This window comes from Natator depressus, chromosome 11 (genome assembly GCF_965152275.1).
Source record: "Natator depressus isolate rNatDep1 chromosome 11, rNatDep2.hap1, whole genome shotgun sequence".
Classification (NCBI taxonomy): domain Eukaryota; kingdom Metazoa; phylum Chordata; order Testudines; family Cheloniidae; genus Natator; species Natator depressus.
In genome coordinates, this window is record NC_134244.1 from 2,475,069 (window position 1) to 2,494,036 (window position 18,968).

The window sequence follows — 18,968 nt, forward strand, 5'->3', positions numbered from 1 at the left end:
AGAAAACAGGGCATTCTTTGGGGGCTGACCAAGGTTGATCTCGCTTAACCCCGGGCCTATGGGGAGTCCTAGCATCCCAGGGGCACTGCAGCGTATATCCCACTTCAGCTGCCTTTTTTAACACCACAGCCCTGCCCTGGAGCTCTCTGCATCTTCCAGCCTGATCCTGAGCTAATCAACCCCGGTCTGTGAGCCCAGGCTCTTGCTGGCTCCCCAACCTCTGCATATGGCCCAGCCGCCACTAATGAGGGACAGGGAGCTGCTGAGCGGGGTTGGGCACTGAGAGACCCCATAGTGAAGGTTGCCACCACCGGTCCAGCAGAAGCTCATTCATCACCCATATGCACATCCCAGTGGCTTTAGCCGAAGGCACTACTGCTGTGATCTTCTCCCCAGGGACCAGTGCAGGTGTGCAGTCAAAGAGCCTTGCCAGAAATTGACAAACAGATTTGTTTCTAGGGCAAGGATTCAATAAACATGGATGGTTTTCAAATTGAAAACAAAAACCCTCTTGATTTTTCACCCACGTGTATTTGAATCCGGGTCAGTGCCGGGAAGACAGGGTTGTGAAAGTTTTAATTCTCCAGTTTCTTGGCTTCCCCAAACTGGCAAGATGTCCGTTTTTCTGAGTGAGTCGTGGTTGTACAGTGGAGAGGCACCATTCTGTAGCAGAGACTACATTAATGTGATGTCAAATGAATCATATCATAGAATCATAGGACTGGAAGGGACCTCGAGAGATCATCTAGTCCAGTCCCCTGCACTCAAGGCAGGACTAAGTATTATCTAGCCCATCCCTGACAGGTGTTTGTCCAACCTGCTTTTAAAAATTCCCAATGATGGAGATCCCACAACCTCCCTGGGCAATTTATTCCAGGGCTTCACCACCCTGACAGTTAGGAAGTTTTTCCTAATGTCCAACCTAAACCTCCCTGGCTGCAGTTTAAGCCCATTGCTTCTTATCCTGTCCTCAGAGGTTAACGAGAACAAGTTTTCTCCCTCCTCCTTGTAACAACCTTTATGTGCTTGAAAACTCTTATCATGTCCCCCACAGCTTATCTTCTCCAGTCTGCTGGTGAGTCTATTTGTCATCTCATGTTTTAGACACCCAAAGTTTTGGCCTCTAACTGTTTGAAACTCTGGATGACAACATATTTGCCCTCTAAAGCGGAAAAGGTCGGGGATCTGAAACTGTAGAAGTCAAGAGTTTATTATCTATATTTTTAGAAGTGAAAAGCACTGATGCCAGCCCCAGATGTTCACCACTAACACTGAAAGTAAACCTTATTGAATCCGCATGGAACTTTGTCACAACTTTCCTGCCTTGCTCTAATTTATCCAAAGGTCATAACTGTACACAAATGTAAAGACACTTTAACAATTCAAATATCATGCATTCATCCAAACATCTTATCATCTAGCTAGCTACGGTTTCACTACAGTGCCTATCATGGTAACACATCAGCATAGCTATCGAAGCCCATCCAACTAGCAATCCTTGGCTACTCAGCAAAACGATTCCATGTTCATGATACAATCAACGGATGTAAAGCTAATGTTCAAACACCCCCTACCCCTTCCTGTTCCACGAGGTCACGAAGCGCTCTCCTTCACATTGAAACCGCATCTCTTAGCGTCTGACCGAACGATCACAAATCCAGTGACCACAGTTTGCAGGCACGGTTTGGCAAATTACATTTTTCAATTCTGCACCTAAAAAAATATGGAACCATACTCAGTTCTCCATGTGAAATATGCAAAATGCACGTAAAAGGCTGATGGAGCTGCAGGGGCAGAGTTAAGGACAATATTCCTGCTCGTACAGTATATCTCCAGGCTTAGTTTATACCACTACTGTTGACGGCTACCTCCACACCGCACTCTGACTCTCCGTTCCTCACGCCTTTGGGGGAAGGGAAGTTTTTCTAATGTTGTTCCTAAACCCCACTGTGCGAGGGGACTGGGAGCTCGGGATGCCGCGTACAGAAATGCAGCCTTGGATTGTCTGGAGTTGTTATTTATTTTTTAATGGGCATGACCCGGATGAGACAGGCAGCGAACAATTGGATTATCCTGTGGGGAGGGGTTGAAGGAACTTCATAGCATTATCCCGAGAAGAGATGCCTGCTTTTTGCTGCTGTGTTCTGCGTAATTGTAATCTGCATAATGATCTATGCTGGGTAAAAGAGTCTGGACGGTGTTGGTTGGCTTGGTAAACTGAGGCTATAGTGCTAAAAGAATCTGCATGGTCCCGATCACCCTGAGAAGCTGAGGCCGGCCATTGGCACTAGCTGTGATGGGATGCTATCCCCGGTGAGTGGAGGAGTTGCGTGGCCATCACAGGGTGGTGGAGGTGTTGCCGGAAGTGGAAGCAAAGGACGACCCCCGTCCATAGCGGGAGACAAACTCTTTGCTGATGAGGCCGTGGTAGACCAGGATCTTAAGGAAGCTGTTTCGGAACTTCTGCCCGATGAAGGCATAGATGAGCGGGTTGATGCAGCTGTGTGTGAAGCCCAGAATCTGGGTGACAGACAGGGCCGCATCGATCTGGTTCCGCCGGTGGCAGGTTTCAGCGATGGCACGGGTCCTCATCATGGTGTCTACCACCAGCGTGATGTTGTAGGGCAGCCAGCAGACCAAGAAGACCAGCACCACGGCCAAGATGACCTTCATGGCCTTCTGCTTCTGGCTGTTCTTGGTCTGGAAGAGAGTCTTCACCGTGATCCCATAGCAGAAAAGCATGATCAGCAAGGGGAGGATGAAACCAAAGGTCTGGGGTAAGATCCGCAACACCACCCGCCACTTGGCTGTGTTCTCCTCCCCAATCCGCTCATAGCAGACCATGCCGTTGTGCGGCGGCCAGAAGGCCTCGCGGAAGAGGAGGATGGGCAGGGAGAGCATGATGGAGAAAACCCATATGCCCAAACAGACAAATTTAACCCAGTGCCTCTTCTCGGTGGCTGCCCGGGTGGCGTAGACAATGGCGAGGAACCGGTCGACGCTAATGCAGGCCAGCAAGAGGATCCCGCTGTAGAAGTTGACCTCCTGCAGGACCGAGATGGCTTTGCACATGAAGGTGCCGAAGATCCACTCGTGGGCTCGGTAGACGGCCCAGAGAGGCAAGGTGAAGGCGAAGAGGAGGTCTGCGATGGCCAGGTTCAGGAGATACACGTCGGTCACCGAGCGGTTCTGCCGGTTGTAGCTGATGACCAGCACCACCAGGGAGTTACCCACCAGGCTGAGCAGGAACACCAGGCAGTAGACCACCGCCACCACGTACTTGTTGATGTTCAGGTTGTCGGGCTTGCACGGGGCAGCTGCGGCGCTGGGGTTGACGGTGTTGTAGTCGGTGTAATTGTAGCCTTTGAAGAGGTCAGAGAAATCGCCATCGAATATCAAGTCACCCATGCTGGAAGAATCGCTCTGGGCCTGTTCGGGTGATAAGGAAGGGGGGGGAGAGAGAACACAATTCAGCAAGTCGTCAAAAGCAGGATGTTCACCGTGTCCTGAACCGGCAGCGAGGGGGCTGTGCGGCCAGGGCGGCTGCTCTCGTGGTTAGATGTTCACTCACAGCTCAAGAGAGCCGCGTTCAGCTCCTGGGTCTGCCACGGACCCTTCTGCAAATTGTCCGGCTGGTAACTGGAGGTCGTGGGTCAGGACCGGGGGAAGGTCCCTAAAGGTGGGAGGGGCCACTCATGCCCGAACTGTGGCCCCGCCCCCCCATGCTGCCACTTCCCCTGAGGCCCCACCCCTGTGCCGTCCCTTCGCCCAAGGCCCCGCCCTTGCGCCACCTCTCCCCCCAAGACCCCATCCTCCCGCCACTTGCTCCTCTGTCCCCCTCCCGTCGCTCGCCTTTACGGCCGGTAAAAAATGGGAGAGCATAGCGCTCCCACTTTTTTAAAATGGGGGGCCCTGGCCCCCTGCCCCCCCTCCCCCTGTTCCGGCACCCCTGTCATGGGTTCACTTCCCTGTCCCATAGATGTGTTTGTGGGGGTCAGCCCGTAAGCATCTGGAAGGCTCCCAATGGGACTTACACACCTGACTATCTCTGAGGAGCTGGGCCTCCGAAACAACAGCGAGTGAGGCGGTATAAGCAGTTTCCAGCTGTAGTCAAGGTGTGCGCACCCGGAATGCTTTACACCGTGAACGCTGGATCGCACCCTGAATACTGCGCACAGGTCTGGTTGTCCCAGCTCAAAAAGGCTAGATTAGAATGGAAAAGATACCGAGAAGGGCAACAAAAATGAGGAGGGGGATGGAACGGCTTCGGTACGAGGAGAGACTTTCCAGCTTGGAAAAGAGATGGCTACGAGGAGATATGGTAGAGATCTATGAAACCATGAGTGATGTGGAGAAAAAGAATAGGGAGCTGTTATTTATGGCTTCACATAACACAAGACCCAGGGGACACCCAATGAAATGAATAGGCCGCAGGTTTAAAGACAAACAAAAGGAACCATTTCTTCACACAACGCACAGTCAACCTGTGGAACTCCTTGCCAAGGGATGTTGTGAACGCCAAAATGATAACAGGGTTCAAAAAAGAACATGAGTTCATGGAGAATAGGTCCACCAATGGCTCATAGCCCAGATGGTCGGGGTGCAATCCCATATTGTAGGTGTCCCAAAGCCTCTGACTGTCAGAAGCTGGGAGTGGGCAACGGGATGGATCACTCGATGATTGCCTGGTCTGTTCATTCTCCCTGAAGCACCTGGCATTGGCCACTGTCAGAAGACAGGATCCTGGACCATTGGTCTGACCCAGTATGGCCATTCTTACGTTCTAGATAAACAGATGGATGGATGCAAGTTTCTGGTCTTTCCAACCCTTATGGAAAAAGCTCTGTATAGAATTTCATCAGGAACAGCTCAATGGGGTTCTAAAGAAATGACTTTAAAACCTATACAATTTAAGAGAGAATAAGATCCTTTTCTATTTTTTAAATCATCAGGCTGTAGAATTCTGGAGCAGCTGTATCGTTTTCACTATCAAATGCGATAGGGTGGTTAAAAGAGACCCTGCGGTTACGTTGATTTATATCAGCTGAGGATCTGGCTCAACGTTTGAATTCCCCATAGACTTTTGTGTTAAAACTTCCGAATAGATTTGCTAAAGCAAATTGACACGGCTACAGGGGAGTTCTTCTGACTTACACCAGTGGGGAATTTGGGCCAGAATTTTTTCCACTTTAAGGATGGGTTCTAACAGTTGCAGAGATGCTCCAGCTATAAAACACAGAGAGAAAGGACAGATGGTCCAGCAGTGAGGGTGCCACAGACTTTGGCTGTAAAATGGGGATAACCACACTTTCCGACCTCCCGGGGGAGCTGTGAGAAGAAAGCCATTAAAGCTCATGAAGTGCTCAGACTCGGTGGTGATAGGGGATGGGGGGGGGCAGATAGGTAGCTAAGACAGAGAGAAAATAACAAGGATCTTACCTGCTAGAAAAGGGAATCTTTAAAGAAAGCTCCTCAAAGCAAGCCGTGTTCTCGTTGCAGTTGTTCTTACACATACACTGAGGTAAAGATAAAAAACCCCAGAGTCCTTTCTTCCAGGCAGTGGGGCCAGTAAAAGAAGTCCCCTAAACACATATAACCTCTTTTCCTCTTTAAGGAAAAGTTAGAACTGTTACAAAGGCTCATTGGGGTTTACCATGTAAAATTTAATTTACACAATGGGTGTAAATTGCAGCCAGGGAGGGTTAGGTTGGACATTAGGGAAAACTTCGTAACTGTCAGGGTGGTTAAGCACAGGACTAATTGTCAAAGGCTGCTACTGTGATGATTTAAAAAAATTATCTCATATGGACAGATATTGTTAAACTAGCAGGAGTGCCAAAGGGCCTGGGGGGGAATGCCAAGTTGTGTTTTTTTAAGTAAATGTTTTGAGCACCTCTATGCAGCCTTTTAACAAAGAAGTCCTTTCTCCTGAGTCTGCATTGGACATTGGAGTTAAAGAGACCTTAACAAAAAGAAATCTGTAAACAAGCTGAGTAGAAATCCCTGCCCCTCTTGGTGGCTGCAGCTTTCAATGTCTTATACCCTGTGATGTCATCACGTCACTAGCTCGCCCGACATCCATAAAACTTGACATCCATAAAGACTCCCAGGGTAGAAAAAACCTGAGTTTCTAACTTTAAAAAGCCAGCAAACCACCACCTTCTACAACAATCTTTTCGGCCTTCTTGATAGATGATAAAAAAAAAAAAACCCCAAAAGAGCGCAAGTCCCATTTTCCCCTCTTTCCAGGATCTCTTTTAAGATTCTGGGGTACATAACACAATCCCCACCGCCCACCCCCATATCAGCTCCATGCAGAAAAACATGATTTGGCAATTTTCCCTCCCGACCCTTTCTCCTGCCATGTGAAAACCCCTCCCTACCTATAAAAGTCAATGAAATCCATTGCAAACCCTTTCTCTCTCTTCGGTAAGTGCTAATATCACCTCACGCCCATCTGCGTGCCCCACATCCTGCGAGGAGTCCCACTGTTCACTGCAGGAGGGGGAGAGGAATTGGATTCATTTGTTTTTTTCTCCTCAGGCAAATAAGCACGTACTGATATTGGATCCGATCTTCAGCTGGTGCGAACTGGGGTCGCTCCCGGGGAGGGGGGGATAATGGAGATATGTTGATTTAGTCAAGCTGAGGATCTGGCCTGTTAAATCTACGATGTGTCTTGGGCAGCGTCAGCAGCCTTCCCCATTGGTTGCTGCGCGTCCCTATCATTCTCAGTAGGGACCCACTGCTTTGCTTTTCCTCTCTGACACTGCAGCCCTTCACTAACGAACGGGGGCGGCGGGTATCAGGCCAGGGCAGGCTAAGCCTCCCCAGACCCAGGCTGTGGCCCTGCCCATGCTGTGCCCCGAGGCCCTGCCCTCCCTCTCCACCTGAAGCCGATGGGGCAGCCCAGGGCGGCTCTGGGGCCTGCCAGGCTGGGGGGTCAGGCCAGCGGCTTGGTCCGGCATTGGGGATGTCCCGGTGTTGGGAGGCGGGCGTCGAGCCAGCAGCTCGGCCCGGCACTGGGGCCAGCCCGGCGCTCAGGGGAGCTGGCTGGGGCACGCGGGCTGGGTCTCCTCCGGCCACAGCGGGGGTGGGAGGGCATTTGGGGCTCTGGCGGGCGGGGGTGCTGGGTCTTGGGGGTGTGGGGGGGGTCCACCTCCTGCCCGCTCTAGTGAACCTATCAAAGTAACTCACTCTGCCTGGACTTTAGCCAACACCACTTTGGAAAAAACATGCATAAAATGATCCAGCCTGTCCTCAAGATAGTTTCTCAAAGTGGCCACCTGCTGCAGGTGGATTTCCTGATCCAGAACCACGTCCGGATTGACCCCGGAAAAGGAGGTTGGTGAGCCTGGCCTTCTGCTGAAATACGACATTCTCCTGGGGCAGAAAAGGGCCCAGCTCCGTCTAACACAGCCTTGTGCTTGGTCCATGGCCACTGCACTCCAGGCGTGGCTGTCTGTTCAAAGCAGTTGGGGACGTCTGACTGGCTGAATGAGGGGGAAACGGCTGTTGAGATGGTCTAGGGGTACTTAATCCAGCATGGGAGCGGGGGCCAGACAACCTCTTGAGGTCCCTACTCCCTACACAGCTATGATTCGGTGATCTAAGTGGGAACACATATCTAACTTATTTGTCCTCTCCTGCAGGCATGAGATCAAGAAAAGCCACCAATAGGCATCCACGGAGCAGATGCAACTTGGGAGCATGCCTTTCTGCAAACGCAGACCCTGCTCGGAGGCGAAGCTGCCCATTGTAAAGTACTCGGGTCCCTCCTGATGGATCGCACCATCCATCCTGGGCGGCATGTTCTCAGAGTCAGCGAACATGAGTCATACCCTTCATTGTGGGGCTGCTCCGGTAAATATCGTCTGTGGAAACATTGCAGCAATACGGGGAAATCAAAGACAACAACTCAGGCGTGTTACCTCCGGTGAGCAATTTTGTGTAACAGGAAACGGGAGCCTTTCTCAACCTGCCCTGAGACACAGGCCCCGTTCTCGGCACAGTCCACGCTCGCCCCAGGATGGAATTTGGCTTTATTAGCACAGAAAACAAGAGGGAGAGAAAATAAACACCAGCTCAAATGAGGGCTGCTTCTTCCGGTTCCTCCCTCAGGGCCGCTCAGCCCACACCCTAGATTCTCTCTGCTCTATCTCCCGTTGTGTTATCTGTCTCACTGACTCGGCAGAACCCATTTAGCCTTTCCCCCCAGCCGGATCAACACTTGCCCACGGAGTGTGATGTTCCAGGCAAACATGCTGGCTTGCTACAAGCTACCCTGCCTTCTGTGTGGGCTAGATCCTCAGCGTCTGTAAAGCAGCATAGCTCCAAGGAGGCCAATTCACAGCATCACAGGATCCAGCCCTACTTTTTAACCCTTTGTGGGAAGCATTCCTATAAGCCACGTGCAAGTGCAAAAGCCAGAGATGGGCTGAGACGGCATGTTCCAAACTGGACCCAGAGCCAAACTTTTTTAAAGTTTGGGGGTGTTTGGATCGGGGCAAGGGGTTGGTTTGCCCAACTGCCAAGCTGGTTATGTTTATTCTGTGGATGATGGAAACCCCCAGAGACGCTAGCTGAGACTCTAGCCGGTTGTGCCAGGGGCTACACAGACCCCCCCGCTTAAGTGCCCCTCCTCCAGGCTGAGCACCGCACAGAGACTCAGCCAGGAAAGCTGCTCCACCTCTTCCCCTTTAGACCGTTCTCAGCGGAAAATGGCCTTTTCCTGAAAATGGGGGTGTGTGTGAAACTTTTCATTTTCCCCCACAAAACCCAGAACTGGACCCTCCCTCCACTTCTTTTCCTTTTTCCATTTTGCCCCTTAACAAAGAGAAGAAAGCCAAAAAGGCAGGGAAGGGGGTTGGGGAATATAAACCAAACCCCACCCCTTCGGCCTGCCGTCGCTTTGGGGTGGGAGCTCTGGTAACAGCTACGGTTCCTGTCCGTTTACAGCCCTAGACAAATATTAACGATAAAGGGCAATTGCCCCGGCATGTTCTCATGTGACAGCCACCATCTGGGTTGATACACCAGGGATTGAACCGGGAGCTTCTAAAGCCACCCTCTGTGCCCAGGAGGCTGTTACAGACTCCGATCACCCGCAGACTGACCCAGCCTGGGCTACGTAACACCCGCTCCCCAGTGGCTTACGCATCACACCATCCTGGCTCACGCCCCTCCAGCCGAATATTGATGGACCCACCAGATTCCACAGGGCTGAACCGACGGTTAGGCTTTGCCATGGAACGGTGCCCAGGATCTGAGCTCCCCTTCCAAAAACTGACCTTTCAAGCCCTCTGGTGGTGAAGACCCACCCCCCCGACCCTCATCCCTCTGCTCACAGGTGTTTTCAAACCCTTCCAATATAAGGGCCAAATTTGCAAAAGCTAGGTGCCCCAGACAGATCCCATGCCTAGATGGAGCTACTACAATGTAGGTGCAAAACCGGTTGGAAAACCGTTCCCAGAGAGCAGTTATCAGTGGTTCACAGTCCGGCTGGAAGGACAAAACGAGTGGGGTCCCGCAGGGGTAGGTTCTGGGTCCAGTTCTGTTCAATATCTTCATCCATGATTTAGATAATTGCATAGAGGGTACACTTGTGTAGTTTGCGGATGATACCAAGCAGGGAGGGGTTGCAAGTGCTTTGGAGGACAGGATTAAAATTCAAACTGACCTGGACAAAAACTGGAGAAATGGGCTGAAGTCAATAGGATGAAATTCAATAAGGACAAATGCAAAGTATTCCACTTAGGAAGGAACAATCAGGTGCACCCATACAAACTGGGCAGTGACTGCCTAGGAAGGAGCACTGCGGAAAGGGATCTGGGAGTCTGAGTGGATCACAAGCTAAAAATGAGTCAACAGTGACTGTTGCAAAAACAGCAAACATCGTTCTGGGATATATTAGCAGGAATGTTCTAAGAAAGAAAGGAGAAGTAATTCTTCTACTTTACTCCGTGCTGATTAGGCCTCAGCTGGAGTATTGTGTCCAGTTCTGGGTGCCACATTTTAGGAAAGATGTGGACAAATTGGAGAAAGTCCAAACGAGAGCAACAAACAGGGCCGGCTCTAGGTTTTTTGCCGCCCCAAGCAAAAAAAATTTTGCCCCCCCCTTTTAGCTTTTACACATGTGGATGCCCCCCCCGCCCAACACCACCCCTTCCCCGCCCAATTCCAACCCCTTCCCCAAATCCCTGGCCCCGCCTCCTCCCTCGGGCACGCTGCATTTCCCCTCCTACCCCTCCCTCCCAGGCTTGCTGTGCAAAACAGCTGTTTCACGGCAAGCCCGGGGGGCGGGGGGGGGAGAAGCGGAGCGGCGGCGGCGTGCTCAGGGGAGCAGGCGGAGGCGGAGCAGAGGCGAGCTGGGGTGGGCGGGGGCGCGGGGAGCTGCCGGTGGGTCACCCCCCAATCTTTCCCTGTAGGTGCTCCAGCCCCGGAGCACCCAGGGAGTCGGCGCCTATGATGGCCGGCGCCGGAACGCCGCCCCTGGAAACGTGCCGCCCCACGCACGTGCTTGCTTTGCTGGTGCCAAGAGCCGGCCCTGGCAACAAAAATGATTAAAGGTCTAGAACGGTGGTTTTCAGCCTGCGGCCTGCAAACCCCCGGGGGTCCGTGGACTAGATGTAAGATTTCCAAAGGGGTCCACTCCTCCATTCGAAATTTTTTAGGGGTCCGCAAATGAAAAAAGGTTGAAAACCACCGACCTAGAAAACATGGCCTGTGAGGGAAGATTGAAAACACGGGGTTTGTTTAGCCTGGAGAAGAGAAGACTGGGGGGAAACATGAGAACAGTTTTCAAGTGCATAAAAGGCTGTTACAAGGAGGAGGGAGGTAAATTGTTCTCCTTAACCTCTGAGGACAGGACAAGCAGCAATGGGCTTAAATTGCAGCCAGGGAGGTTTCGGTTGGACATTAGGAAAAACGTCCTGTCAGGGTGGTTAGGCCCTGGAATAAATTGCCCAGGGAGGTGGTGGAATCTCCATCCTTGGAGATTGTTAAGAGCAGGTTGGACAAACACCTGTCAGGGACGGTCTAGATAACACTTAGTCCTGCCTTGAGTGCAGGAACTGGACTAGACGGCCCTCGAGGTCCCTTGCAGTCCTACACCGCTCTGATTCTCTCCGTCGACGCCCGCAGATGCATCAAGAGTCGATTGCACCTGCACAGCAGGTGGGCTTCTGGGTCCACTTGCAGACACAGTTGTTCATTTCCCTTGTGCACAACTGCTAGTGTGCACAGGCAGGGCTGTAGGGCAGGTCCCCCTTGGCACCACTTTGCCAGCTTGGACCTCCGGGCCTAGCTGTCTGTGCTGCATCCTGGATCTTAGAAAGCAGAGGGGGAATGGGTGACAATGGAGGTTCCCCCTGCATGAGCTGTCGCCCTGGAAATGGCTCAGCAGCAGCACTGAGCCACGGATGATCCGGTTTCTCCAGTTCTTCTGCCGCCTGATGTGACACGGTCCTGCGCCCTGGGGTCCCACTGGGATGGGAGTTTGAAGCCCAGAAGGGACCACTCTGACTATGTACCCTGAGTTCCTGCATAGCCCAAGCCACAGACCCTCCCCCAGGGTTTCCTGAATCCAGCCCAGACCTTCTCTCTGAGCTTGAGTGGATCTTTTTGCAAGACATCCACGCTTGATGTAAAGACTCCAAAATCTACCCCATCCCGAGGCGGGTTGGTCCCATGGCTAATTACTGTGAAGGAGGGAGTTATAGGTATTATTTTTGTTAAGTGTCCTGCGTGCCTCAGTTTACCTATGACCCTGCCTGACTGCAGCAAGGTAAACCCAAGGAGGCGTTTAGGGGAGAGTGGGGAATGAACCAATGACAGAAATAAGGCTCCTTCAGGGAGCCACGCGGAGGAGTTGGTCTGAGCCCAAGTCCCACTGTGACGTGAGTCCAAGACCAGGGTTTTTGCAGTGCGGATGCAGCTCAAGCCTCAGTTGCCTGACTCATGTCCAGAGAGGCCACCAATGCTATCCCACAATCCCCTGGACCTGTGTTTCCTGGCCCTTCCACCCCAAAACTACCCCCTCAATTCCCAGGCACCTGTTCAAACACAGCCGCGTGGCATTTAATCCTCTCCCACTTGAGAACCGGACCCAGCCATTCCCACACCAGGAGCGCTGCCTAGTGGCTGATGGTGTGGGAGCCGGCTCTACCCAGCCCCTCTGCGGGAAGCGTCGCCCCAGACAACCTGATCATTGCTAAGAGAATGAAAAGCCCCCAGGCCTCTGCCTCGCTGTGCGGAGAACACAGCGACCCAGAGAATGAAGGGGAGGGAGGTCTCCCTCTTGGCCAGGCTTCAGGTGGGGCTACCTGCAGCCAGGGGATTCCCCCCCGCCCCCCGCCATGTCCAAAGGGCCGGGGAAGGGAAGATGCATCTCGCCCACAATAAAAACGAGAACTTGTTTCTGCTGATGCTAGTGATTGTAGAGACTTGGTCTTTTTTCAGCCCTCCCTGCACCTTCCTGTTTCCTTGTGTGGATGGCAACGGGCATTGCTAGGCAGCGAGTCCCCTGCAGTGTGCCCGGGGGCATGCAAGGGGTGCCAGCCCCACCCCCACCAGGGCAGGGACAGGAGCCACCATCACAGCGAGTGGGTGCACGTGTAGTAGGAGGATTTTATGTTTGTATTTTGTATAATTTAAAATAAAAAACAAAGAATGACATAATTCTGTAGCCTGTAGTCAATGGACTGGTGTATGATTTGATCATATCCTGCCAGGCACCCTTTTTGAACAGCAGAAAGGAACGGCCTAATGGGCCATTTGGTAAAGGTGCATCAGGCGGAATCTGCGTCTAGGCTGATTTCAAGGCGGTGACAAGACGTTTTAAGGTCACTACTTTGTTGTGGGTTTAGCATTTTAAAAGAAGTGAAAGAATGCCAGGATTGTTTTCCTGTGCATTGCGACTTGATGTTCCTGTTTAAAATGTTCTGTGTGAATTAATTCTGTTTTGTGTGTGAAGGAGGAATGTAAAGAGCTAAGTGTAAAAGGCCATCGCTGAACTAAGCCTATGAGGAAGGAACCAGAGACAGACGCAAGGGTGCCAGGAGGCTGCAACACGCCCCTCTGGAAATGTTAAAGGAGGGCAAATGAACAACTTTAAAAATAAGACAGGCACTTACTGACGGGGACAAACTAGCTGATGTTTGAATTCTTTGCAGAAAAGAACATCCCGAAACCTGGGCGCGAGGCACTGCTTCACCACCAAAATTTTAACCCACAAAACAGAAGACTCCAGTGTCAGGTTTGGCTTTACCTGCTTCTGGGAGCTTTCAGTGCCCAGGTGATTAAAGCAATCATGAAAACAAATGCAGCCCTCCTTATAATGCCTGGGAAGGGGAGGTGGGACCTAAGGTTCACCTTATGAACACCACAGGAATACCAAACCACTGGGAAATAGGGGTTAAAATAAAGGGTCCCACTGGGAATACCACCACCAGGAATTCCACTTATCCACAATTACCATATCCGTAAAATAACCCTGTTAAAGACAGAAACAACCCTCCCAGTCAGTGTGGGGTACTGTCCAATACCCCGTAGTGAATTGAACCTATGGTTCCCGGGCACATGCCCCAGAACCTGGACCAAAGAATATGCATTCGAAAGAGGTACCCCAATTAAAATAAAGACAACAAAATTGTTTGTGACTCAAAGTAATCCAGTAAAAGTCTTGTTAAATCCACAATTAGCAAAAATAAAAATGGCTATAAATTGGACTCACCAACAATCCGTAAAGACAAAGAGATAAAAAGGGAGCCCGCTCCCCAAATTGACCATGGGATCCTTTTGGCTACCCCGGGTTACAGGTCAATAAGCTTAAAAAAAAAAGGGGGTATTAAATACCCTGGAGTGCAGGAAATAAAGCCCTCAGAAATGGGTGTGCGTGTCCCTACCTGTCACCACAGACCCCTGCAGCAAGGCCACACCATCGGGAACACGTGAACAGAACAAACTAAAGAAAGTGACTCCGTTTTTACACCAAACGCAGAGGGAGGTAGGGAAGCTCGTCATTCAAATATCACAGGCCAATAAAAACATGCTAAAAACTGCTAAGTCTAAAAAAAACCTGCCAGCCTGTCATTGGCAGGGCGTTTTTACAGGCTGGTCCCTGACCTCTAAGGGCACGTTGTCTATCACGGGTCACCCATTACTAGTTGTATTAATATTGTCCTGTGTTTGCTGGCTCGGAATATGTTGTCTGTGCTGTTAAATTTAAAACGTTTGTTAAATTACAACCACAAGCTCAAACTCCCTCTCAGTCGATTGCTATGAAATACTTGTATAAACTGTGACCCTCGCAAGAATTGTTCTTAAGGGGCCAAAGGGGGGACATGTAGTAGGAGGATTTTATGTTTGTATTTTGTATAATTTAAAATAAAAAACAAAGAATGACATAATTCTGTAGCCTATAGTCAATGGACTGGTGTATGATTTGATCATATCCTGCCAGGCACCCTTTTTGAATAGCAGAAAGGAACGGCCTAATGGGCCATTTGGTAAAGGTGCATCAGGCGGAATCTGCGTCTAGGCTGATTTCAAGGCAGTGACAGACGTTTTAAGGTCACTACTTTGTTGCAGGTTTCAGAGTAGCCGCCGTGTTAGTCTGTATTCGCAGAAAGAACAGGAGGACTTGTGGCACCTTAGAGACTAACCAATTTATTTGAGCATGAGCTTTCCTGAGCTACAGCTCACTTCATCGGATGTTTAGCATTTTAAAAGAAGTAAAAGAATGCCGTGATTGTTTTCTTGCGCATTGCAACTTGATGTTCCTGTTTAAAATGTTCTGTGTAGATTAATTCTGCTTTGTGTGTGAATGAGGAATGAATGTGTAAAGAGATAAGTGTCAAGGCCATCGCTGAGCCAGATCTATGAGGAAGGAACTGGAGACAGACACAAGGGTGCCAGGAGGCTGCAACACGTTGCCCCTCAGTGGTCCTGGATCTCAGGAGCCATTACCAGGAAGCCTGCTCCAGCCTAAGCACAAACCATGGCGAAAATACCCCAGAGATTTAATCACTGTCAGTCACATCGCTCAGCACAACTGAACACACCTGCTCTTGAGTTCTCTGGGGCCTCGTGTCAGTGCTTCCCCCAGTCTGTTAACTCTCGCATCTGTGTCTAGTACAGGGGTCCCCAAACCGTGGGGCATCGGGGGGGGGGGGGTAGCAGGTCCCAGGCCAGCCCCGACAGGGGGTAGGAAGGGAGCGCCACCCAGCCCCACCCCAGCCCCCGGCTGAAGCTGCGGCCCTGGCTCCGCTCCCAGCCCCAGCTCTCGGCCCCCAGACCCCACTCCTGGCCGCGGCTCGGCCCCCGGTCCCCACTCTCAGTCACTGGTCCCTGCTCCCGGCCCCTGCTCCGCTCCTGGCCCCCAGCAGCAGCCCCTGGCCTCCTGCCACGACTCTGCTCCTGGCCGGGGCGGGGAGGGCGCGGACACAATCCATTATGGGGGGGTGGGGGAGAGGAAAAGTTTGGGCACCGCTGGTCGTTGTGAAGCAGGGCTAAGCGGAGGTGGGGCAGATACACAGGACTTACTGCACGGGGGGAATTTCACCTGACCTCAAGCTGTTTAGCGGGGGCAAACCAGACTTCAGTCTAAGCCCGACTCGCCAGCAGACACAGGGTGAGATGGTGGCCAGGGGGCCTGGGTTAAACTCCAGGCTCTCTCACAGACACTGTAGCTACGTCCCCATGGCAATAAAAAAAACCACCGCATCGACTCTCAGAGCCTGGCTCAGCTGACTTGGGCTGGTGGGGCTCAGGCCACCGGGCGAAAAACAGCCGTGTAGCTATTCAGGCTCAGGCTGGAGCCGCCCTCTGAGATCCCACGGCCGGTGGGAGGGTCTCAGAGCCTAAGCTCCGGCCCAAGTCCACACGTCTACACTGGAATTTTACAGCCCTGCCAGCCCGGGCCAGCCACAGCCATGGTGCGGGTCTTTCACCTCGGCGTAGAGGTACCTGCGTGAAGTCACTTCCGCCCAGCTCCTCGCAGGTGCCAAGATATCAGGACAGGCTCCCCCTGAAATCAGTGGAAGTTCGGTGCCTAGGTACCTCTGCGGCTCTAGGCCTCAGTTTCTCTTTGGGGCTGAGAGCGGATGGTCCTGCCGTATTCTTGTGAAACGCAGCAGGAACCCCTGTGCTCCCCAGCCGCTCTGGGTCAGCTCCCTGTGTGTCCACATGAGATCACGGCACCGCCGCCCACACAGGGGAAGAGGAAGAGAAATGCACTGAAGTAGGAGGTGGGCAATAGTGCGGTGATAGGACAGTGTCCTACAGCAGGAGGAAATTGCAGCCTGATGTAAGATCTCAGCTCTAGTTAACCCATTAGGGCAAATACGTCCCACCGCATCGTGCCTTTGCCGAGGCACTGGCTGGTTCCCGAGCCAGGCTAGGGAGCTGGGGCTGGCGGGACGCCTGCCGCGTGAGCTCCGGTTTAATCCCCAGCGTTGGCCAGTCGTACAGGAAGCCCTGACCATCTGTACTGGGGCAGGCAGCCGTGGGAGCCCCTGTACAGGGAGGGGCCACCTGTAAGCATGGCGGGGGTGGGGACTGAGCGCCCAGGGGATTGGAGAGACTTGGGCGGGTTCCTAGCTTCACAAGAGACCTTGGTGCTATGTGATGGGATGGGGGGCATCCATCAGAGGCAGGGGAGCCGCCCGGGGTGGTTTGTGGCCTGGGGAGGCACCGTGGGGGTGAGGTGCAGGGAGTGGAAGGTGCTGGAGGGGAGGGAAAACACTGTGCACCTAGAATAACCCCGGGGGCTGTTACTGAGTTCACACCAGGGACTGATCCTGGACCGCAGCCTGAGGGGGCCCAGCTCCGGGCCGGGGCCCGCATGGGGAAGCCTCACCCAAGGCCGCAGAGCAGAGGACTTGCTCTTTCGTATTCCTGCCGCACTAGCACCCTGCAGTCCCCATTGCGACCCACGGCGCTGGGCACTCTGTGAAGACGCAGGGCCTTGCCTGAGGAGCTCCTAGCCAAGAGCGTGTTCACGCCCACTTCCCTGAGCACCGGGCATGAGGAGCCCTCCCAGGACAGGTATGCGGCAGGCAGGAAGGGGTCTCCCGTGCCTGGGCTCCCTACATCCAGCTTCCCCCATTTCCCAGCCCAGAACCACACGGTTTCACTGGGTCGGGGCAGCAGAGAAGGCCGGGCCCAGATTTCACTTTATGCAGGAAATTGACGTGTAACTGTTTGAAGGCCAGTGTTAATCCTGCAACACTCCCCCCAGCCCCACATGCGCAGGGCTCCCCCCACACCAGTGAAGGGTCTCTGTGCAGGATGGGGTACTCAGCCCCGTCTGGCACACAACTGACTCCTGTAAACACTTCATCTGGCGCTGTCCATTTCCCATCCCCCTAGACGGACGGACACAGGGTCACGTTCTTAAACACAGGCCATTTTGGGGGGGAGATCCCCAAGGGAATAACCACAGCCGCTGGGAACAGAATCCCTGTGGGAAAAGAGCAGCGGCTCATGCTGAAAAGGCTGAAGCCAGGTGGTATGATATTCCACCCCAGGGGGCGGGGGAGGTCTCCTGGGGGGACACTGAGAGCCATGGGGCAGCAAGCATGGCCGGGGATGAAATCCTCCCTGTGCAGGGGGCCAGCATGAGGTTATGCATCAATGACGTCCCACATAGGTACTGGGGTGAAGGCAGAAGCCGAGAGGGGAAGACAGGGGTGGACGTCTCCAAAATTGCCCTGTTCTGTACGCTTTCCCTGGAGCTCTGCTAGTGGCCCCTGTCGGAGGCAGTACTGGGCTAGATGGACCGTTGGCCAGACCCAGTCTGGCAGCTCGGATGTTCTTATGTTAATTGCACCCTGACTGTGACTGGCCTGTGGGACACGTTTGCTGCAGGACACAAATCCAGCAGCCACAAAACAGAACCTGACAAGTCCTCTTCCTAAAACGCTGGGGCACAATCGTTTCCCTCCTCCACAGCAAAATCCTGGCTATAAATGTTTTGGGTCCAGTGCCCCATGCAAGGGGGCCCCACCTGGAATCATTATAATAACCCCCCACCTCCGCCCCTGCCCCGACTGTAAGGAAAGACAAGAGCATCGCCTTACCTTCTGTCAGCGGCCACCTTCACCACGTCCTGCCCAGAAGTTCTCCACGGCAGCAGCTTTATACCGAGTTAGGAGGAACCGGCATTGCAAAACCCAGCCCCAAATGAAAAGGAAAGACAGAGGCTCCGATTTATACCTCAGGGGCTGCAGGGCAGAGAGGCCCGGGGAGAGAGCAGTCACCACAAAAGCAGAAGTTGTGACTGCTGCTGTAATGCCGCCACACCTGGGCTGTTCCTCAAGGGGCCGCTCTCGCTGACCAGGGGGAGCCAGCGGGGCGCTGGTCCCATCTTGTCCCCTCAGGAGCGGGGGTCCACCCGCGTGGGACAGGCCAGGGAAGAACAGGGATGGACCAACCTCTCCAGCTCTGCATGCTGCCAGACGGAAGCAGAGCGAGATCCCAGGGCTGGAGGCTGGAGCCCGACAAATCCAGACGGGGAAGGAGGCGCACATTGTTAACCCGGAGGGTAATTCACCACTGGGACAGCTCACCTGGAGCATGGGGAATCTCCGCCACCTGGAGCCTTTCCAGCCAGCCTGGCTGCCTTTCTAAGAGAGCCGCTCCAGCTCCCCCAGAGCGGAATCCCTGGGCGAGGCTCTCTGGGCCCTGCTGGCCTTTGACCTATCAATCTGGGAGGCAAGGCGCAGTTAGACGATGGGCCCCGAACCAAAAACCCAGAGTGGCGGGTCCCCAGCCCCACCCACCATACTTAGCTCTTAGGTGGTGCCTTTCATCAGCAGGTCTCAAAGTGCTTTGCACTGGAGGTCAGTATCACCATCCTCACGTTACAGCTGGGGAAACTGAGGCACAGGATGGCAAAGTGACTTGGCTAAGGTCACCCAGCAAATGAGTGGCAGAGCCAAGAACAGAACTCAGGTTGCTCACATCCT

At 53.0% G+C, this 18,968-nt stretch overlaps 1 protein-coding gene across 1 annotated transcript; it reads right to left on the minus strand.

Moving 5' to 3' along the window:
* Positions 1 to 1,249: 1,249 nt before the first annotated feature.
* Positions 1,250 to 18,097, minus strand: LOC141995521 (C-X-C chemokine receptor type 2-like). The gene is made up of 2 exons (XM_074966758.1): positions 18,081 to 18,097; positions 1,250 to 3,429 (listed from the first exon to the last, which is right to left on the minus strand). Exon 2 carries the CDS (start codon positions 3,406 to 3,408, stop codon positions 2,338 to 2,340), a length of 1,071 nt encoding a protein of 356 aa, XP_074822859.1. The 5' UTR covers positions 3,409 to 3,429; positions 18,081 to 18,097; the 3' UTR covers positions 1,250 to 2,337.
* Between the last annotated feature and the right edge of the window lie 871 nt (positions 18,098 to 18,968).

Excerpts from the sequence above, each read along its gene's own strand:
- LOC141995521 (XM_074966758.1), bottom strand. The coding sequence starts at position 3,408 with ATGGGTGACTTGATATTCGATGGCGATTTCTCTGACCTCTTCAAAGGC.